Source organism: Macaca thibetana, chromosome 14 (genome assembly GCF_024542745.1).
Source record: "Macaca thibetana thibetana isolate TM-01 chromosome 14, ASM2454274v1, whole genome shotgun sequence".
In the NCBI taxonomy this organism is placed as follows: domain Eukaryota; kingdom Metazoa; phylum Chordata; class Mammalia; order Primates; family Cercopithecidae; genus Macaca; species Macaca thibetana.
The window spans coordinates 94,111,443-94,134,340 of record NC_065591.1 but is presented as its reverse complement, the minus strand read 5'-3'; the positions used below and the strand labels follow the sequence as shown (position 1 = coordinate 94,134,340).

Genomic DNA, 22,898 nt, shown 5'->3' with positions numbered 1-22,898 from the left:
GGCCGAGAATTACTACTGGGCATTTAGCTTCAAACAATTTTTAGTTGAGAACTTTTCACTTCCTCAACACAGATGAAGAGTTCTTTCTCTGTGCTAGTAAAAAATTTTGTTTATATCTATGTCATAGCATTTATCATTCAGTATTTTCATTATGCATGTTTTCTCCCTGGCTAGACTGTGAAATTCCTGAACACAGGAGTATATATTTTGCATTTTCCATTTTTGTCCAGCATAGGACCTACTAATTAGAAATAGATTAGGAGGCTGAGGCGGGAGGATCATGAGGTTAGGAGTTCAAGACCAGCCTGCCAACATGATGACATGGTGACACCCCATCTCTACTAAAACTGCAAAATCAGCCGGGTGTGGTGGCGCACACCTGTAGTTTCAGCTACTCGGGAGGCTGAGGCAAGAGAATATCTTGTACCCGGGAGGTGGAAGTTGCAGTGAGCTGAGATTGTGCCACTGCACTCCAGTCTGGGCAACGGATCCAAGACTCCATCTCAAAAAGAAAAAAAAAAAAATAGAATAAACGTTGGCTGAAATGAATGTAATCAAAATGAAATTCAATTAAAATCCTTTGTTTATGCTTGTAAAACAAAATACTCTGTTTCATTCTTTCTACGTAAGCTCAATTTCTACATTATTTTAATGTGTCATGTGAACTGAAGGGACAGGGATATAGCGAATACTTCTATTCAACAAGTATTTATTGAGTTCCTACTATATTCAGGCCCTGGAGATGCAGCAATAAAAAACATAGCCCCTATCTGATGGAATTTATGTTCTAGACAGAAGACAGTACAATGCTGGCTAATGAAAAGGGCAGCAAAAATAAAGCAGCATGCATGAAAGAAAGAAAAATGAAAAATGGGAAAGAAAAAGAAAAATGGGAAACAGATTTTTAGAAAAGCAGATCAAAAGAAGGGCAGGAAGTGACCTGTAAGCTTTGACCTAAATGCATTCCTAGCCAAACATGTGACATTCTGGGCATGGGCATTCCAGGCAGGGGAAAGCATGAAGAGGCTACTACGTGTGGATGGGGCAGAATAAACAGTTCACTTTGTTTGTAGGGTTAAGAATCTACCAGAAAAACTTTCATCATTTCAACCAGTAAAGGGTCAAATAGGTAATACTTAAAGGGGATTACCATTACTGAATTCCAATCCCCCAAACTCATGACAACCTCTACACTGGTCAGAATGGGTAATACACATTTTCACCCCAATTAACTTTTACACACTCGAAAGCTGGGCCCTTAGACACGAAAAATATATGGAAGCTTTAAGGCTGGGCTATCATGCCTGACCACCACACCAAAGCCTTCTTTAGAAGGAAAGATTAAAAGTAGGCCCTATAGCAAAAAGGAAGAGAGAAACAGGCCAGCATTTTAATGAGACGTAAAGAGGGTGATATAGTTTGGATGTCTGTCCCCTCCAAAATTTCATAGTGAAATGGGATTCCCAAAGTTGGAGGTGGGGCCTGGTGAGGGGTGGGGTCCCTCATGAATGGCTTCCCACCATCCCCTTGGTCATAAATGAGTTCTCATTCAGTTCACCTGAGATCTGGTTGTTTAAAAGCCTGGGACTTCTCTCGCTCACTTTCTTGCACCCTCTCTCTCACTGTGTATCACACTGGTTCCCACTTGCCTTTTGCTAGGATTGTAAGCTTCCTGAGGTCCTCACCAGAAGCAGACGCTGGCACCATGCTTCCTATACAGCCTGTAGAACTATGAGCTAAATTAAACCTCTTTTCTTTATAAATTACTCAGTTTCAGTTATTCCTTCATAGCTACACAAAACTAGATTGACACAGGGTGAGAAATTTGAATCAGGATAAGCAAAAACAGAGTAGTAGGCAATATATAAAATAATTCATAAATCAGAATTACTTAAACTTGAAGGAAGCAAGTTTTTATGTAAGATTTACTACTAGTATTACTTGATTGACAACTTAGCTACTACAGCAAAAACCAACTCCCTGTGATATTTTAAAAACAAATACTCCATGTCATAATACTGAAGGTGACTCACCATCAACTTCCTGCTCTTGCCTAAGGACCTTCTTGCATTAGTAATGACTAACTAAAACCATCTGCCATGTCTATTCAAACAGGAAAGTCTTGATTAACTACACCACGAGTTAGACGACCAACCTTCCCTTGTCACCTGCCCCACAATTTGGGAATAAAGAAGTCACCCAGGACACTGAAGTTTATACTAAACACACCCTGATGAGTGGTACAAAGTACAGGATTATCAAGTAGTTTCCTTAAAAAGTAACAAGAGTAGCTGGAAAAGTAGATTCAATGACCTTTTAAAAGAACTGAATTCTAACACTTTGCCTGATGCTTGTTTTGAAAGTCTGATCTCATGTATTTATGATTCACAAACTATTCTTACTATATACAAGGCACTTTTCCTAACTTCTTTGCAAGCAAATATTAACTCACTTAACAACCCTATGATGGAGGTACTATTATTACACCCACTCTACAGATGAGGAATCTAAGGCAAAGAAAAGTTAGCTTGTACAGGATCATTCAGCCCAACTGGTAAGTGGCAGAGTGAGATTCAAACCTTGATAGTTGGGCTCTCCAGAAACCATGCTCTTGCATACTGTGCCCACAAGTATGACAAACAGTAATCACATGCTGTGTTTTTTTTTAATCCTCTTTTCTTGGAATTTTCATGAAATCCCATGGCTTGTCATATTCATGTAAATGACTTCCATATCTTTAATGCCTCTCGCAGGGTCAATATTAGTTTTTCTCTTCCAACTGGACATCTGACACCTCACATGTATTCCCATATTTTGAGTGGGGTTTACTTTAAAATGTCATTTCCATTTGTCCCTCAAATGAAACTTTCACACAATTTTTTTTTTTTTTTTTTGAGACTGAGTTTCACTCTGTCGCCGGGCTAGAGTGCCATGGCACAATCTTGGTTCACTGCAACCTCTGCCTGCTGGGTTCAAGCGATTCTCCTGCCTCAGCCTCCCGAGTAGCTGGGACTACAGGTGCCTAACACCACGGCTGGTTAATTTTTATATTTTTAGTAAAGATAGGGTTTCACCGTGTTGGCCAGGCTGGTCTCGATTTCTTGACCTTGAAATTTTCACATTTCCATGACGAAGTTTTAGCAGTAACTTCCAAATTGGTCTTATTCAACTCAACATTAAACTCTGTGTATACCACAGCCACATGATCATCTTACCTCACCTCCTCTAAGGAGGAAGTCCTCTGACTCAAGGCTCAGCTCCCTAAAGGAAAATTTGCAAATTTTTAGCAGGTTATCCTCTACAGTCAGGCATTATATAGCACTGCTTCAGTACTGAAAGCATCCAACATGCCAGGCTCTATCTATTCCTCCACAATCATTTCACATCCCTCCTCATTCAATCTTCTTTCAGTTCCTCAAACATCTCCTCTCCCACCTCCAGGACCTTCACAAGTGCAGCTGCTCCCTTCAGGAACTCTTCTCTCCACCTTTGTTGCTTAGCTAACTCCCTCTCATCCCTTCCCACTCTGAATGTCACTTCTTCCTAATAACTTGTCTACATACAGTTTCTTCTCCTACTTCATCAGTTGTTTTCTCTCTGGTAAGATGATTCTATCACTTTAGTAATTCATTCAGTCTTCCAAGTCGCATGGCTTGTTCACTCCTGTCTTTCCAGTACCTAGCAGTGCCATGCACTTTCCACCTCCATACATTCTCAGTATGTCCACCCCAAAGCCTGTGTCTTCCTAGCCTCCACTGTTTTCAACCCACTGAAATTCTACTCACTCTCTTTTTGAGACAGTCTTACTCTGTTGTCCAGGCTGGAGTGCAACGGCGTGATCTCAGCTCAATGCAACCTCCGCCTCCTGGGTTCAAGTGATTCTCCTGCCTCAGCCTCCTGAGTAGCTGGGATTATAGGCATGCACCACCACGTCCAGCTAACTTTTGTTATTTTTAGTAGAGATGGGGTTTCACCATGTTGGCCAGGCTGTTCTCAAACTCCTGACCTCATGATCTGCCCACATCGGCCTCCAAAAGTGCTGGGATTACAGGTGTGAGCCACTGTGCCCGACCCAATTCTACTCTATTCTTATGCCGTATCTTTGTGAAGCTTTTCTCCAATTCGTCCCACTAGTAAAACTCTTCCCCACCTATAAATTGAAATTGCACCTGTTCTGATTTCTTGAATACAGTACGTACTGTCTTGTGTTCATCACTCTTCTACACTGAGTTTAACTATAAGCTACATGGAATTATGAGAAGAAAAACTTATCACTCTGCCCTAGAATATCAGGAAAAAGTTCTCCATTTTTTATGAGTGGGAATGTACAATTCTGCAAGGTTGCTCAGGACAAAGATAGCAACATTGATTAGAAACTACTGCCTTGTTAGTAGTTTGTGATACTTTGGTCTGCAATTTGTGCCAACTTTTGGTTTTCAAAATAAATAGGAACTAAAATGTATCACCTCTGATTCTTCTTTAGTTTTCTTTACAAAGGAGTCTTCCATAAACATAAATATCTGAAATTCATGTTTGATGATATATGCCGTAAACAATCCCTAATCAAGTTCTGCCCACACTACTAAGATTTTTAGGCAGACGCAATGGAAAAAGTCATATACAAATTTGCTGCATAATGACATTTCAGTAAATGATGGATCACATGTAGAATGGTGATCCCAGAAACTTATAATAGAGCTGAAAAATTCCTGTCACCTAGAGACATCGTGGCTGTCATAAGGTAATGTCATAGTGCATTACCTCTTCTATGTTTAGACATATTTAGATACACATATACTTACCATGTGTTACAATTGCCTACAGTTTTCAGTATGGTAACATGCTGTCCAGGTTTGTAGCCTAGGAGCAATAAACTATATCATAGAGTCTAGGTGTGTATAACAGGCTATACCACCTAGGTTTGTGTAAGCATACTCTATGATGTTTATACAATGATAACATCACCCAGCAACCCATTTCTCAGAACTTACCCCAGTCATTAAGCAACACATGACTGTATTATTATCACTAACTTATTTTGTAGCTTCGATAAGCTGAATATGGGAAAATAAACACATTCACTGAAGAAAAGGCAGTCTACACATCAAGTTTTGGTGATAGAAGTAAGTTTTTTTTGAGACAAGGTCTCGCTCTGTCACCCAGGCTGGAGTGCAGTGGCGTGACCTCGGCTCACTGCAGCCTCCACCTCCCAGGTTCAAGCAATTCTCCCACCTCAGCCTCCCAAGTAGCCGGGGATTACAGGCGTGTACCACCATGCCCAGCAAATTTTTGTATTTTTAGTAGAGACAGGGTTTCACTATGTTGGTCAGGCTGGTCTCAAACTCCTGACCTCGGGTGATTCACCCGCCTTGGCCTCCCAAACTAACGATACTATAAACATACTGATGAAAATAAGCTTTGGCAAACAAATATAAGAGTGTGGTGGCTAACCCATCCTGCCCACCCTGTTCTGAGTTCAGGTTCACCTGTGTCCTATAGGTAACTAGAAGATTCTTCTGCCAAACTACTAGAACACGCTGATGAATCCAAGCCCCTTCTGGATTACAATGGGCAGTGTGGTAGAATAAGATGAAACTCTGGACCATACATATGAAGGCTTAGATTGGAATTCTGGCACTACTACTTACCTGCATTCTAGCACCAGCATACTGGTGCCCCAACCACTATATTTATGTCCCCTTTATAGCAGATGCCTCTCTGATATTAAAAGTGGAAGAAAGAAAAATAGGCAAGTTATGGTCAGAGTTATTGACTGGGGATGGAGGGAGATGATAGCTTAGATTACCTTCTCCAGTGCGGGCCTCTGTAATTGTCGTCTTTTGAGCAGAGATCTGAATGAACTGAGAGTGAGAGCCATGTGAATATCTGGGGAAGGGGGAGAATGTTCTACATCCCAATCATTAGACTGCATCCTTCTGTTCTCAACAGACTCTAAGCTATCGAAGTAGAGACACTGACTTTTTTGTCTTTGTATCCCTAGGACTTAGCACTGCTTTCAAATACAACCAAAGTTTGCTAAGCTGGCATGATTAAGAGCCTATCTGTGGGAAAGTATGATTGGTCTTTGTCAAGTTGCAATCTCTCAGAAACTTAGTTTGTGACTTTATAAATAACAAATTTTTTTTTTTTTTTTTTTTTTTTTGAGACGGAGTCTCACTCTGTCACCAGGCTGGAGTGCAGTGGCGCGATCTCGGCTTACTGCAACTTCTGCCTACCGGGTTCAAGTGATTCTCCTGTCTCAGCCTCCCGAGTAGCTGGGACTACAGGTGCGCACCACCGTGCCCAGCTAATTTTTGTATTTTTAGTAGAGACAGGGTTTCACCATGTTGGCCAGGACAGTCTCGATCTCTTGACCTCGTGATCTGCCCGCCTTGGCCTCCCAAAGTGCTGGGATTACAGGCGTGATCAGCCACCACACCCGGCCTGTAAATAATAGATTTAAGAAAAGTAGATAACATTTATTTTGCAGGGTTTTTATATTAAATAAAAGCTCATGAAATGATGGAACCACTCATTTGTATTTAGGTACTCAGTAAAGGTTTCATTCCAGCCTAAAATAAGAATGATAAAATGATCTCTAATGATATTTCTATGGATTTAAGTTTAAACCATACAACAGTATTCTATTTGTGTACTCCTTTAACCAGCAGTATCAGTATCACCTGGAAACTTGTTAGAAATGCAGAATCTCAGGTCCCAATCCTACTAAATCAGACCCACTGAATAAGAACTGCATTTGAACAAATCCCGAGGTAATTCCTTGACACATTACAAATTAAGAAGCACTACTCTAGAATACCAAAGACTAACAAGGACCACTTGTTTGATTAAACCTTTTCTAGAGTTACCATTAACTCAAACTTTTAACAGTATAGCAAAAGTACTACTCATTGGGTTACTTGATTTAAAAAATCTTTGATACCTTATAAATAAAATTTATATGACTTTAGTTTCATACTCAACTCTAGAAAGACAGTATAGTTTAGAGACTATACAGGGTTTAGATTCAGACAGACCTGGGCTCAAATCTTGGATCCAATACTTATTAGCCTTCTAACCTTGGGCAAATTCCTTAACCTGCTTGATGCTCACTTTCTTTATCTATAAAACAGAGATGAATACTCAATGGATCGTTGAGAGAATCAAAGCACGTGTGTGACACAGGTCATGGTTCACAGTATGCTTAAACGTCAGTTCCCTACTCTTTCTTAGAACAGTTCTACCATTTTGTTCCAATAATATATTAAACTTTTTTATGTATACTATATCTAAGAAAGTAGCTTTAAATATAAGAAAATGAGATATTTGGATTTCAAAATTCAAATGAGCAGATAATAAAAATAGGTAAAAAACCATAGAGGAAGACCCCTAAAGAAGATTTTTAATGGTATCCCAACATTTTCAGGACAAGGTTCAAACTTCTTAGCTTATAACAAAAAGCCATTCTGAGGTGGTCTTCAGTCTCATCGCTCACCTCTTACCACTAGCGATATGGCATTAGAGGTTCCAGGGCTCAGTAATTGCTCATCTACTAGCTACTTTTATCTTCCCTTTTCTTCTAACTTAACTTCCCACTCGTCCACTAATACTCAAGTCCTGAGCCCAATCACTTTTATCACCACCACTTTGGTCATCCTCTCCCTGGGTTACTGCAACTGCCCTCCAAGAAGTCTCCCTATTTTTTAAAAAGTTACTCATACCATGTCACTCCTCTGTTCAAAACCTACAAGCACCTCTGTAATGAAGCCCCATTCTGCCTTTCACAGAATCTGTTCATGCTGCAGTGGCCTTTTTGCTGTTCCCCAAACATGTCTCAGGGCCTTTGAACTGGTTGTTGTGTTATGCATGGAACATTCTCCCCCTTCCCCAGATATTCACATGGCTCTCACTCTCCGTTCATTCAGATCTCTGCTCAAAAGATGTCAATTACAGAGGCCCACATTAGAGAAGGTAATCTAAGCTATCATCTCCCTCCATCCCCAGTCAATCACTCTGACCATAACTTGCCTATTTTTCTTTCTTCTACTTTTAATATCTGACTCATTGTATATCCATTCTTATAACTTAGAACCATGCCTGGCACATAGTATATATTCAATATTGGATAAAGAAATCAATGAACCTCCTTGAGGGTGTCTTAGCAGAGTGCGGTGGCTCACACACGTAATCCTCAGAAAAGCTGCCAAAAAGCTGGGACTATAGGCATACACCACCATGCCCCACCGTTTTTTTGTCTCTACCAAAAAAAAAAAACAAAAAACAAAAAACAGTTGGGCCTGGTGGTGTATGCCTATAGCCCCAGCTACTTGGGAGGCTGAGGCATGAGAATCACTTGAGCCCAAGAAGGTGAAGCTGCAGTGAGCTGTGATCGTGCCACTGCTCTCCAGCCTGGGTGATGGAGCAACACCTTGTGTCCCCCCACCCCCGCAAAAAAAAGAAGTCTTCACTGTTCTCCCTTTGCACTACTGACTCATGTGTTCCTCTTTCTCTCTACTTTCTCAGCACTCAGTACCATACATCTGCCATAACATTCTTCGTTTTTTTTGTTTTTTTGTTTTTTTTTTTGAGAAGTTGTTTTGCTCGTCACCCAGGCTGGGGTGCAGTGGCACAATCTCAGTTCACTGCAACCTGTGTCTCCCAGGTTCAAGCAATTCTCCTGTCTCAGCCTCCCAAGCAGCTGGGATTACAGGTGAATGCCACCACACCCAGGTAATTTTTTGTATTTTTAGTAGAGACGGGGTTTCACCATGTTGGCCAAGATGGTCTCGAACTCCTAACCTCAGGTGATCCACCTGCCTCGGCCTCCCAAAGTGCTGGGAATACAAGTGTGAGCCACCACGCCCAGCCCTGCCATAACATTTTTAATGATAATATACAAAAAGTCTGTCTTCGCTTGATTCTGCAATCACAGTGCATAGCAAAAAGCAGGGCATGTGATATTTGTTGAATGAATGATTTAAGAAGGGAAAAATACAATTGTCTCAAGGTAAAACTACGAAACTGTTTAAAAAATCATTTTCCTGTTTGTCAGGTTATAGCTGTTAAGAACCTTCTAGAAGAAAAGGTCAAGTATAAGCTTAGAGAGCCCACTAATATGCAACTCTTCAGACTTTCTTCAGTGCCACTTAAGTCTTTTAGATTTTAACTCAATGAAATGGCTTAGAGTTAGTTTACTAAGTTTATTTATGAAAGACTAGCTTTCTGTAAAGATTTACTGAAGGAAAAACAAATAGCACACTTACACTTCAGACTGCTCAAATAAATACCTGTCACTAAGATTTTAACCTAAAATAAGTTTTACCATTTCCTTACCTTACTAACATCAAAAGAAAACCTTATCTTGGAAAACTGTGACTACTGTTGCAAGATTTATTCTATTTCACTTATGCTGCCTATATATGGTAGTCTATGAATATCATTTTTAAAGAATTAGCATCTTAATCTTTCACACAAATATTCCTCCTATGAGTCATAAAATTATTGTAGCAATAGAGTAACCAGAAGGATTTAGAAATCAGTGGGAAAGACAAAAATAATATTCCAACACTTATCAAGAGAATAAAACAGGCATTTGAGCTGGTTCTTAAATGGAAATAATTTAATCTCTTTCTCATTCTCTCGACTCCAAAACTGAGCAAAGTTTCCAAAAATCTACAAATAATCACTGAAGAAAAGTTGAACACAAATACTTCTATTTTTATGCCCCAATATGTAATAAGTCATTTTATTAAGAGAGCTGGTAGAAATGATATTCATGGATCTAAAATTACTTTCTTTTTTTGAGACGGAGTCTGGCTGTCTCCCAGGCTGAAGTACAGTGGTACAATCTCGGCTCACCTCTGTCTCCTGGGTTCAAATGATTCTCCTGTCTCAGCCTCCTGAGTAGCTGGGACTACAGGCACCCACCACCATGCCTAGCTAATTTTTGTATTTTTAGTAGAGACAGAGTTTCACCATGTTGGCCAGGCTGGTCTCGAACTCCTGACCTCAGGTGATCTGCCCACCTTGGCCTCCCAAAGTGCCGGGAACACTTTGGGAGGTATGAGCCACCGCACCTGGCCTACTTGAAAATCTTAATAACACTCAAAATGTAAATGAACTTTACTATCCCAAATGATTACTTCAAAGGTTTCTAGTAAATTTTTAAAAATATTTGATATGTGTGCTCTAAGATCAAGTCAAGAGCACTCAACAGTCTTGAGTTTCTATATGTTTCCTCCTTTTTAGAAGATAATCTCTAAAGTAAAGCAAAGAGGACAGGAAAGAATTACCTTATCTGGAATAATCAAGCATGTAACTATGTATACAAAACACAGTACTCCTCAACACATTTGAGATTTAGACAGTTATTGTAGATAATCATGATTCTCAAATTGAAATAATCTTTTAAAAATATGTGGCACTATTAGAAAAAAATACTGATCTGCAGCTACTGAAAAACAAAGTAACTATATACCCACATCTCAGCATAATGAATGTGGGTTTCTTTAAAGAAAGAATGAAGAAATTAATACTTTAAAAATCATGACTGGAATTAAACAACATCAGAGTGATTCCCAGTGGAGAGGAAGTGAAAGGCTCTCACCACCAGAGTCAAACCAAAGCCATTAGTTGTCCTGACATGAGTGGCATCTTCATTACGCAGCTAAGTCAAGAGCGATGATTAAAAAGTGCCATTTATCAGCCATCACTGGGTTTAACAAAGACTTCAGAAGAACTCCCATACTAGAGTAGATACAATAATTACAAGCTAATGCCATCTGCAACTTCGATATTATAATTGAATTACTTTTTCTATTTCAAAAAGAAAAATTTTAAGTCTTCATATTCCATATTGGCATCTTTTATTAAAATGAAATGGATTGGCCATAGTTTTAAGTAAGAAAAATGGTGGTTGTTTCTATATTATCATTTTTTAGGAACTAAATCATCAAATAGATCAAGCCATAAGCTATATAAAACAAACCAAGCTTCTTAAGGATTGGTTATATTGATTTTGGATTATTATGTTTTTCCTTGTGCTATTTCTCCATTTCATAGGGCCATTTCTCTTATTTTACCTGAATTTCTACATGGGAAAAAGAAAGCAGCAATTTTGTTTAAAAAAAAAAAAAAAGTGCTTTTATTTAAAAAGTTTTTAAAAAGATATTTGGAATACAAGCCTGAGAGTAACTAGTCAAATACACTGTCTCTGTCTCTTCATTGCTCTGACTTTGGGCTTTATTTGTTTTTTTTTTTTTTGCGACAGAGTCTCGCTCTGTTGCCCGGGCTGGAGTGCAGTGGCTGGATCTCAGCTCACTGCAAGCTCCGCCTCCCGGGTTTATGCCATTCTGCTGCCTCAGCCTCCCGAGTAGCTGGGACTACAGGCGTCTGCCCACTCACCCGGCTAGTTTTTTGTATTTTTTAGTAGAGACGGGGTTTCACCGTGTTAGCCAGGATGGTCTCGATCTCGTGACCTCATGATCCGCCCGTCTCGGCCTCCCAAAGTGGGCTTTATTTGTTATAGTTCATTGCTAATAGGCTTCCAGTTAGTATAGTCTTTTCCCATATATTGTGACTTCAGACTGACAATTTCCATCTTATAATAATCCAGAACTGTTAGAAGAATCAGGAACTAACTACTTGGATAAGAGCCAATGACCTCAATTTGATGATAAAAAGCTTAGAGATAAACATAACTTCAAAGACAGTGTGGTAACAGATTTTTAACAAAGTACCAGTGGCTACCAGGTATTACAAACTCATTAAATTGTAAAATATCAGATCACATTTATTTACCTATTATATATGCAAGACACTATACCAGGCACTGTATACTATTAATAATACATTTTAACTATGTGATATGGATTCTGTCTTTTAATGCTCGCAACAGCCCTATGAGTTATTATCTCATTTTTCCAAGTGAAGAATACAGGTAGATACAGTAACTTGTCCAAGATTTCATGGACAATAAAGGATGCCTGGGATTCAAATCAGGTCCATGGGATTTCAAGAGCCCTTGGTCTTAACCCTTATTGTAAACTGTCTCTCAGTTTCAAAGGTGAAAAGTAGAACTTTAAATGAACTACAGCACATAAACTAGGAGTTACCAACACCTCAACCCTGTCGGCTCTGCAACTTTTCACACATCTTTACCCTCTCTGTGCTTTTTAAAGTTAAAGCCTAAATCCATGTGTAATTTACCCATCATTTTTATATTTCACATCTATTTTCCAGCTCTCTCATTTTTCTTGGTAACAATCTCTCATTTGATCTTCGGTGCTGAGAGATATTACACAGGCAGGAGAACACTTAAGGCAGCTCTATGCTACTCACTTTGCTTGCTTCTGAACATTTTTCCCCACTTCAAGGAAGGTGCTCAGCACATTCCTCTAACATGTATCACTTTTCATGATCAAGAGAGCATTTTCTCCACCCATCTTGAGGTAATTCCTAGGAATTCCTCACAGTTTGTCATAATAGAGAAATCTGAGTGCTACACTGGTAGAGTTGGGAATTGTCAAATAAATCCCAATAATTTCTAACTTTAAAGCATACAAATAAGGAATTCTCTAAAATGTACCTGTAATAAGACATTTGGGCTCTGGATTGTTATCAAATGTACATTTCTCAAAAGCAGATAAATGGGTTGATTCTGCTTAATATAAATCTAAAGACATAACTTTTAATGATCCTAAATAGTCATTTGGCATACAGTTATTTCTGGATTATCACAGAATATACTTTGACTTTACTGTCCCTTTAAGATTCAGTAATCTTGTGGATCAGTGTTAACAAGCATACTATTAAAAAATTTAATATATATCATACACATAGAGCTAAGGAAGTATCACTTTTCACTCCCCAGGGCTTTCTTTTCTAATGTTGAACACAAAAAACATGAAATGTTTACCTGACTCTCAATATGTGGAGAAAAACTACGGCTCCTAAGCAGGCATCAAAACGCTATTATAAATATATATTTAATAACTAATTTATATTATAACTTTTTCTTTTTTTTTTTTTTTTTGAGACAGGGTTTCACTCTGTTGTCCAGGCTGGAATGCAGTGGTACGAACATGGCTCAATGCAGCCTTGACCTCATGGGCTCAAGCTATCCTCCCAATCTCAGTCACCCAAGTTGCTGGCACCACAGGAGTGTGGCCACCATGCCTGGCTAATTTTTATTTTTAATACAGATGGGGTCTCCCTATGTTGCCCAGGCTGGTCTTGAATTCCTAGGCTCAAGCAATCCTCCTACCTTGGCCTCTCAAAGTGCTGGGACTATATGAATGAATCACCACACCCAGCCTTATAAATAATAACTTTTTTTTTTTTTTGAGATGGAGTCTTGCTCTGTCACCAGGCTGGAGTGCAGTGGTGCAATCTCAGCTCACTGCAACCTCCGCATCCTGGGTTCAAGTGATTCTCCTGCCTCAGCCTCCAGAGTAGCTGAGACTACAGGCGCACGCCACCACGCCCAGCTAATTTTTGTATTTTTAGTAGATAGGGTTTCACCATGTTGGCCAGGGTGGTCTCAATCTCTTGACCTCGTGATCCACCCGCCTTGCTCTCCCAAAGTGCTGGGATTACAGGCGTTAGCTATTGCGCCCAGCTATAAATTGTAACTTTCAAAGGACAATCACCTCAAGTAATTTAACGGGCTAGACTTTATATATACATATACTTATACACTGAACATTTTAATATAGAATAAAGTAAAATAAAACCATTATCTTAATAAATTATTCCATTTCCTCTTATTTTTCTATTTTCCTATTCCTCACCTTTCAAATTCTTTCACAAAGTTCGCTGTCATTTACCCTGCAACTTAAGTGGCATAGTTAAAGAATATAAATTAATCTTCTTTTAAGGGTGTACTGAGTGTTGCCTCTAGAATATTTTCCAGGTGCACCTTTGTTTTGGGTGACTCTCGGTTATAGATATTTGGAAATTTGCTCAATCACAAACCAGTGGTCTCTAGTCTATACATAAAATCCACCATTTCAACCTCATATTTTGAAAAAGGACTTATAAAAGCATAATCTGATCATTTTTGCTAAAGCAAATTAGAAAACAAAATAGGGTTTCATAAAATCTTAAGAATTGGAAAGAATCTTAAAAGATCTTTCAGCCTAGTCAACCACGAAAATTTGAAGCAAACAGGTTTGGGGAGTCTAGAGAAAATGACAGTATCTTAAGGAAAGCAGTCGGATGAAGAACAAGAAGTCAGAGCAGAACATGAAGCTGGACTCAATTATGAATGACAAGAATTCTTTTTCAAAAAAAAAGTAAAGCGAGAAAGTCCTTATTAAATAATGAGTAATAAAAATGTAAATCAAGTTGCATTTAGCATGATTAACCCAGGAGAGTGCTTCAAAAGCATGGTGTAGCTTTCTCTTTTATGTGAAGGCTTCAAGTCAGCAGATTCAGAAGACATTCCCTTCAGGGGGAAACTTTTCTGTAGATAGCCTGCTTCAATGGAAGCCATTTTCTGCTTTGTTACATTAAACGCCCTCAAAATTTACTAAATGCTCTTACAGTTGTCCTTGTTCCCTGTCTGTAAGATTTTTAAAACTCCGTAAAAGATCATTTTCCAAGTAGAGAAGAGCATCCTTTTGCTTATTCAAACTTTATTAACATGCTAACATGACGTTATGGTTATTTCATGTGAACATGAGGTATATCAAGATTACAGTGACATTCATTCCAAAGCATGTCAAAACCATGGGCTTCCACTGAAATGGAAGAAAAGACAACAAACAAGTGCATGTAATTTAGAGGAAAAAGAGGCATGTGCTGTAAAGATATTACCAATACCCTCGGCACTGGACCGGCAGGCCTCCATACGACCCAATTCAGAATAATCCACATATAAACTTGTCTGATTCTGGGAATTCATATATATTTAAAATAACACTTCACTCTAATTTTGAAAGTTATGACTGACTCCTAGGATCAGTGTTGCTGTTTATGTTTTAAAAAGCCTTTGGTTTTGGACCCATCAGCTAGTCTCTTCCTTTCCCCATCATACTGTCTGACCGTCCCCATAAAGGCAATGACCTCGAGTGTTTCTTTGAATATTCTCTTCTCTTAAGGGAACAATATTTTATTTGAAACAAGACCTCCTTAAGCAGACATCATCTCCACACCCACCACCTTCTGGAGAAGCAGTTACCCTATATTATCTACTATTAATAGTATTTAAAAACAGCGCCTCCAGGACGTTCGTTAGTGGTTCCTTCTCATTTCTGCCTTCTCTGAGGCTTCGCTCTGTCAGTTATCCTATCCTTGGTTAACATACAGGGAAGAACACGGGATCTTAAATGAGACAGTGCAAAATGGACCTTCACTGAATACCTGGCACACAAATAAGAATTATTATTATACTATTATTATTGTTAAATATCTTCTAGCACCATGTACACATACTCAAGCCTCTTCAGAGGTGACTTTTCCCATTTCAGTTCCTCCTTCCAACTCTCTCCTCACAACCCTCTCCTTTATGCCTTCTCCCCCTCACTCCTAACCCTCCAGTCATGCTTTTTGCCACTCCACTGAAACTGTATCAAAGTCACCTCTTTACTACATACAGCTCTATTATTTAGACATGTATATGCATACTAATTTTTACGTACTACATTAAAACATTTCGTATTTTAGAAACAAGACAAAAAAATTTTTTGTTGTTGTTAAGACAGGGACAGGGTTCCGCTCCAGCCAGGCTGAAGTATGGTGGTATAATCACAGGTCACTGTAGTCTCAATTTCCCAGGCTCAAGCCATCCTCCCACCTCAGCTTCCTGAGAGCTGGGTGAGACTTCACTTATGCACCACCATGACAGACTAATATTTTTTTGTAGAGACAAGGTTTCACCATGTTTCCCAGGCGGGTCTCAAACTCCTGGGCTCAAGTGATCCTCTCACCTGGGTCTCCCAAAGGCTGAAATTATAGGTGTGAGCCACTGTACCTGCCTAGGACATACAGCTGAAATAAAACATCCACAATTCTTTTCAAACCCACTAAAAACGGCTGGGCACGGTGGCTCATGCCTGTAATCCCAGCACTTTGGGAGGCAGAAGACAGGTGGATCACCTGAGGTTGGGAGTTCAAGACCAGCCTGACCAACATGGAGAAACCCTGTCTCTACTAAAAATACAAAATTAGCCGTGCGTGGTGGCGCATGCCTATAATCCCAGCTACTCGGGAGGCTGAGGCAGGAGAATTGCTTGAACCGGGAAGGCGGAGGTTATGGTGAGCTGAGATCATGCCATTGCACTCCAGCCTGGGCTACAAGAGCAAAACTCCATTTCAAAAACAAAAACAAAAACAAAGAAACCCCACTAAAACCAAGTTGATATATACCTTTGATTTAAAGCATAAATTTCAGCCAAAATACTCTCATTTCTCTAGATCATTACCATCAGAAAATGTAATGGGACACAACCAAACCAATGTTCTAAAAGAATTACAGTCAACCTTGTTAGATGCAAAATACTTACTCTTCCAAAATAAAGTTTAAATTAACGTTATTTGTCATTAACTGCCTAGATAATTTTTAGATGGAGCATGACAAAATGAATAATGTGAATCATCTTGTTTAACCATAAATACAGGGCAGATTTCACAACTTTATTTGAAAATTTGGTAATTAAAAAACATAGTAATAGTTGCCAAGTAAAAATATTAATATTTGTATAATTTTTGTCTTAAAAATGTTTAAATTAAATGTCACATATAGAACAGATTCTGAGAATATATTCATATTATAATGAGTTAAGGATTTAAGGAATTAATTTTTCTTCAGAATTTAAAGTCTATGTCAAGAAAAGCCCAATCACAAAATGTTGCCCTTTTTTTGTTTTCCACTCTTAACTCTTTAGAACTCAAATGTTCAACCCATCAAAAGCAAGAGCAGAGGTATGTAACAACAGAAAGATTCCAGCATGCTGGCATCATCTTCAGGGGCAGAAGGACGTTTCAAGTTCTGTGAATTCGCCTAGTCAAGGAACCCTCCTGTCAACTAACTGTACCACCCTTTCCACCCAACCACAACAGTCCCTTGCCAAAGACTGCTGTTTAAGAAATCTACTGTGTAGCTACTGAATATTATGTTCGTCAGCTTGTTGGCTAGGGAAAATGCATGGGCAGTGGAGAAAGCCATCAAGTCTACTAGAGCTGCCACATACTATTGTTAATATCTATGTCCTGAACCTGGGCACTCAGCAGTGGAGTAATGTGTGGGGGCCAGGGGAGTGGTCAGAAATCCAGCCCAAATGCTCCAATCTCATATGCCAGGCATACTGTTACATCTTCCCAGAGGAAGGGCACCTTTTCCTAGCATGTACAAAGGTACATAATGGGCTAACTGTGGCCTTCGACCCACCTAACGAAGGAGAAAGAGGCCAGACGGTATCTGATAGGGAAGATGAAAGAGCTAAACTTTCACTTAGTACCTACTCTGTAATTACTAGAAGCTTCATATGAATTCTATTATTTCCTTTCATATCCTCCTTTCTATCATAAGGGGCACTGTTACTCCCCATTATGTAGATGAGAAAAACTGCAGATTCAAGTAAATTGCCAAATAAGAGGTAGAAAAAAAGATTTATACTCTTCTGTAAAAAAGGTGAAGATATGGTTAATAATCCATGCTCGCCCTGGGAATAACAAATATTCTTTTGGGTTTACAAAAGTTACTGCCTTCTAGGTATTTTCAGGGTAGAATGAATAACCACATTAAAAGTTGGGTTAAGAACACCATAGCAAATAAATAAATAAGAACACCATAGCTTGGCTTTCCATCCAAACCACAAAGGGAAGAGGGTAACTTCAACTCAAATACCTGAGACACAAGAAAGTAGCAGAACAAAACCAAATAGGTCAAAATTAACAGAACTTAAAATCTGAGATACTCGCTTCAGAATCAGATCTTAAAGAACCATTGGCTTTCAGTTATTGGTCCCCTTATGCATTAACGACTATACAAGGCAATAATATAGCTTATGTTATTTTTAAGGAGACTATGTCTTCCGTATGAAACTGGAGAGACAATAAACATCACCCATGCCCCAGTTTCTGTAAATGATAATGACTGTTTTCCACATCAACTTTTACCAATGCATAAGCATTATTTCATGTGCTGTAATTACAGTGTCTCACTCACCTGAGGCCGAGTTCATCATATTCTGCTGCACTGGTGGACTGGTGGGGGCTGTAACGTTCATCTGGGACAGCATGGCCTTCCTGGGGTCCTGCCATGTTGTTGTCTGATCGATGTGACTAAGACAAAACAAACCACTGCATTAGGAAACAAATACCAGGTTCCAAAAACAATTCTTATCTTGTGGGCTCATAATCAAAGGGTGCCAAGAGAGCTCTGTAAAAGCATCAAGTCACGGAATCTCACTGCTCCCACCAGCCTCCCTCTGCAACACACATTTTTCACCCTTAAATCACTCAACTTTCACCTCTCAGATCTTGCAAGTGCAACATCTGAAAAAGTTATGCCTGGAATTTTAAGTGAAGGGAAATCATCTTCAATTTGTAAGATAAATATTACCCACTTCTAATGCAAAGATACAATGCAGTTTGTAAACTAAAAGAGTAACCATATGACTAAAATCCAAGATTTGTAAGAAAATCATACACTTTTCCCCTAGAGATAAGAATGAGATAAAAATAAGAATAGAGATAAAAATAACATAATTTTTAGGCCTAAAACCCCTTTTTAAGGTAAAACACCACAGAACCCCAAAACTTGTCTTCTTATATACTCCAAAGCCAAAGCAGAATTTAAAACTTCATCTGTAAGTTTTCATTTTCTCCTGTGGCTGCTGAATAACATGTTCTTACACAAAGCCCTTTCATATTTGCTGAACATTTTCTACATAATTGTTAACTTACTGAGAAATACATGTATACATATAGATTTCTTAATCTATAAAGTTGGGAATTAAAACAGCCAAAGACTATGAAATGTAAGACTGCAAGGTATCTAGCACATTATCTGATATATAAACTTCCAGTAAGTACTAAGTTTTCTTGTAGCAAAGTTTCACTGTTTCAATGAAAGAAAAACTAGATACATTATACAAATAAAACTACCTGAAAAAGTATCCTGCATTAATAGCCAGAAGTAATCAAAACTTTATATATAAACATCTCTTCAGTATCATTTATTACAGCAAACATTTGAAAGCCAGTTAACATTTAATGATAGGGAATTAGTTAAATAAACACGGATATATACGACGGACTGTATGCAGCTGCTGAGTATGTTTTAGAATAATATATAATATGAAACAATATTAATAATACAGTTTTTAAAAATAGGTTATAAAACAGTATGTACTGGATAAGGCTAATTGTTTAAAGTGTGTGTGTATGTGTGCAGTGAAAGTATATAGAAAGAATTAACATCAAAATGTTTTAATAGTGTTTATTTCTGGATGGCCAAATCACTGTTTTGTTTTGTTTTTTGTAGCTGTTTAAGTTTCAAATCTGAGTTCTCTCTTCTTTAATCATCCTATTGATAACTACGTAAATGGCAAAGAAATGACGCTTTGTGCCATTAGCTATCCAGAAATGGATCCAGACTGCTATCTCATCAATAATTCTATCTTACCACTAATACACTAAGAAAGAATCACAAGCTTTAGTTAGAATGGGACTTAAATAAATATTTATTGAAGATGGGAGAAGAATTCTTTCTTTGTGTGTTTTTTGAGATAGCCTCACTCTGTCACCCAGGCTGAAATGCAGTGGTGTGATCTCAGCCTTCCAAGTAGCTGGGATTATAGATGTGTGCCACCACACTGGCTAACTTTTTTGTATTTTTAGTAGAGATGGAGTTTTACCATGTTGGCCAGGCTGGTCTTGAACTCCTGACCTTAAGTGATCTGCCCACCTCGACCTCCCAAAGTGCTGGAATTACAGGTGTAAACCACTGTGCCTGGCCTGGGAGAAAAAAAGAACTATGTCTCTTTAAGGAATAAAGATGCTATTACCTAAATTTCCAACTATAAATACATGCACCCAGCCAGGCACGGTGGCTCACGCCTGTAATCCCAGCACTTTGGGAGGCCGAGGTGGATGAAACACGAGGTCAGGAGTTTGAGACCAGCCTAGCCAACACGGTGAAACCCCGTCTCCACTAAAAATACAAAAATTACCCAAGCATGGTGGTGCATGCCTGTAATTCCAGCTTCTCAGGAGGCTGAAGCAGGAGAACTGCTTGATCACGGGAGGCAGAGGTTGCAGTGAGTCAAGATCACGCCACTGCACTCCAGCCTGGATAACAGAGGGAGACTCTGTCTCGGAAAAAAAAAAAAAAAAAACACGCACCCATTTAGATGCCAAAGAAAATGTCGAATAAAATTAACTTTAGAATATTTTGTTTTCATTTATTCTATAGATTAAACTATGATAAAGAAATAACGTTTTATCGATTTGCAACAGTATACAGTTGGCCCATGAACAATGCAAGAGTTAGGGGCACCAACCCTCCCATGCAGTCGAAAATCCACATTAACTTTTGATTCCCAAAAACTTAATTACTGACAGCCTACTGTTGACAGTCCATTATGCTGTATTTATATACTATATTCTTACAATAAAGTAAATTAAAGAAAAGAAAATGTTATTAAGAAAACCACAAAAGGCCAGGCATGGTGGCTCACACCTGTAATTCTAGCACATTGGGAGGCTGAGGCAGGTAAATCGCTTGAGCTCGGGAGTTCAAGATCAGCCTGGACAACACAGCAAAACCCATTTCTACACAAAATATAAAAAATTAGCCAGGCATATGATGCACACCTGTGGTCCCAGATACTTGGGAGGCTGAGGTGGGAAGACTGCTTGAGCCTAGAAGGTGGAGGTTACACAGTGGACTGAGATCGTGCCACTCCAGCCTGGGCAACACAGTGAGACCCTGTCTCAGAACAGAATAGAACAGAACAGAACACCATGAAGAGAAAATGCATTTATAGTACTGTATTGTATCTGTCAATACCAATATCATTAAGTTTATATCCTTTGTTTACAAGATGAATCGTTTGTCTGAATTGCTGACAATCACAGCTACCTATCAAGGAATTCAACTTTTTCTTCTAATGCCATGACTCGTCTCTGCTTCACAGAAGTGTGTAAAAGTTTTGATAAATTTTAACTTTTATAATAAATTTGTATATATTTTATGGTAGGAAATGATAAAATAGACTACTGTCTATATATATTTTATGCATTCATGAGACACCTAGATTTTCCTTAATTTTTTTGATATTTCCAGGGTATGAAGTTCATCTGAATTTTTCCAAATTGTCGCCAATCTACAAAAAAATTTCCAATATATTTATTGAAAAAAATCCACATATAAGTAGACCCATACAGGCCATATCAATATTGTTCAAGGGTCAACTGTACACACACACAAAATCCTTCTTTTTAATCACAAGGACTCTACAAAAACATCGCATATCACAAATGAACTATTTTTGCTAAGACCAAACAAATTGCTTGCCAGGTTCACTCGTCCCCAGCCCCAGATACCTGCAATGGTGCCTTCTCTTACCTCCCTGTCTTTGCTCAAATGTCATGTTCTCAGTAAGGCCTTTGCTGGCCATATCATCTAAAATTCACCATATCCAAACTCCTAACTCCCTCTGCTTGACTTTATTTTTGCTTGATAATATTTTACTTATTTTGTTTGCCTGTTTTCCCCAATGAGAACATAAACACTAGAAAAATAGGAACTTTGTCCATTTTATCTAGTACTATATGGTCAATGACTCAAAAAGTGCTCAATAAATATTTATCAAATAAATTAATAAAAAGAAAGCTATTTTCTTTTGCCATCACAATCTAAACATCTTTGTAGCCTTACTGACTTTAGCAACACCTACCTTTTCCAAAAATGAAATTACAAATAAGGATTGCAGACCTACTAGGATTAGCAATACAGAAATTATTGGTGACACTGGACAACAGCCATTTCAGTGGGACAGTGAGAGTACAGTGAGTAGGAAGTAGAGAAGCAGACAAATTTAGTTGTGCACAGGAAATCAATAAAAAGCTAACTAGATGGTTATGAGTTTTCGTTTTTTCAAGAGGAAGGGACACAAGTATTTAAATGTGAACACAGAGTAGCTGAAGATGTGCGAAGGGATTATTGATGGGGCACAGTCATCCTTCAGACAGCGGGAAGGAACAGGATACAAACGATACAAAGCATTGCTTCCACTGTAACGGGAGGTAAGAAAGCAAGCAAATAACTTCATTGGCTGGTGAAAGTTAAGCAAGTTCTCATGTTACTGGCAACTGCAATGCCAGTTATGTGGTATCACCAGGATTAAAAACACGTCTTTTAGCTTCTGGCTCAGGAGTTCTTGTCACTCCATCTCACTGGTCTCAAAGTAGAAAAGGGTTTCTCTAAAATGATAGTTTGCTGCTAGCCGAGTAGAATTTTTACAGAGAATAATCAGTCAGTAAAACCAGAATCCTTTTAAATGCTTTCTTTTTCAAATCATCTATTAAGACAAATCCAGAACTAGCACATAAACTCTGCTGTCAGAACAGAAAGCTACATATACTAGACATAATTGCAATGTTCATGACTTGCTAACTGATAGCACTGGTAAAGAGATATATTGGTTATGGCGGTATTATGCCTACTATTTCTACGCGGTTAAGTTGGTGGTTTGAAGCTTTAAAAAAAAATGCTGGGCTGGGCGCGGTGGCTCAGGCCTGTAATCCCAGCTCTTTGGGAGGCCAAGGTGGGTGGATCACCTCAAATTGGGAGTTCAAGACCAGCCTCACCAACATGGAGGAACCCCGTCTTTACTAAAAACATAGAATTAGCTGGGCATGGTGGCGCATGCCTGTAATCCTAGCTACTC

The 22,898-nt window shown here is 38.7% G+C and overlaps 1 protein-coding gene across 9 annotated transcripts in view; it reads right to left on the bottom strand.

Moving 5' to 3' along the window:
- Positions 1–22,898, bottom strand: part of YAP1 (Yes1 associated transcriptional regulator) — a 124,542-nt gene that overhangs the window by 51,956 nt on the left and 49,688 nt on the right. For all 9 annotated transcript variants that reach the window (XM_050758263.1, XM_050758262.1, XM_050758264.1 and 6 more), the window contains exon 3: positions 18,170–18,285. In XM_050758263.1, coding sequence (XP_050614220.1) covers positions 18,170–18,285 — 116 coding nt within the window. The remainder of the gene's footprint in view (positions 1–18,169; positions 18,286–22,898) is intronic.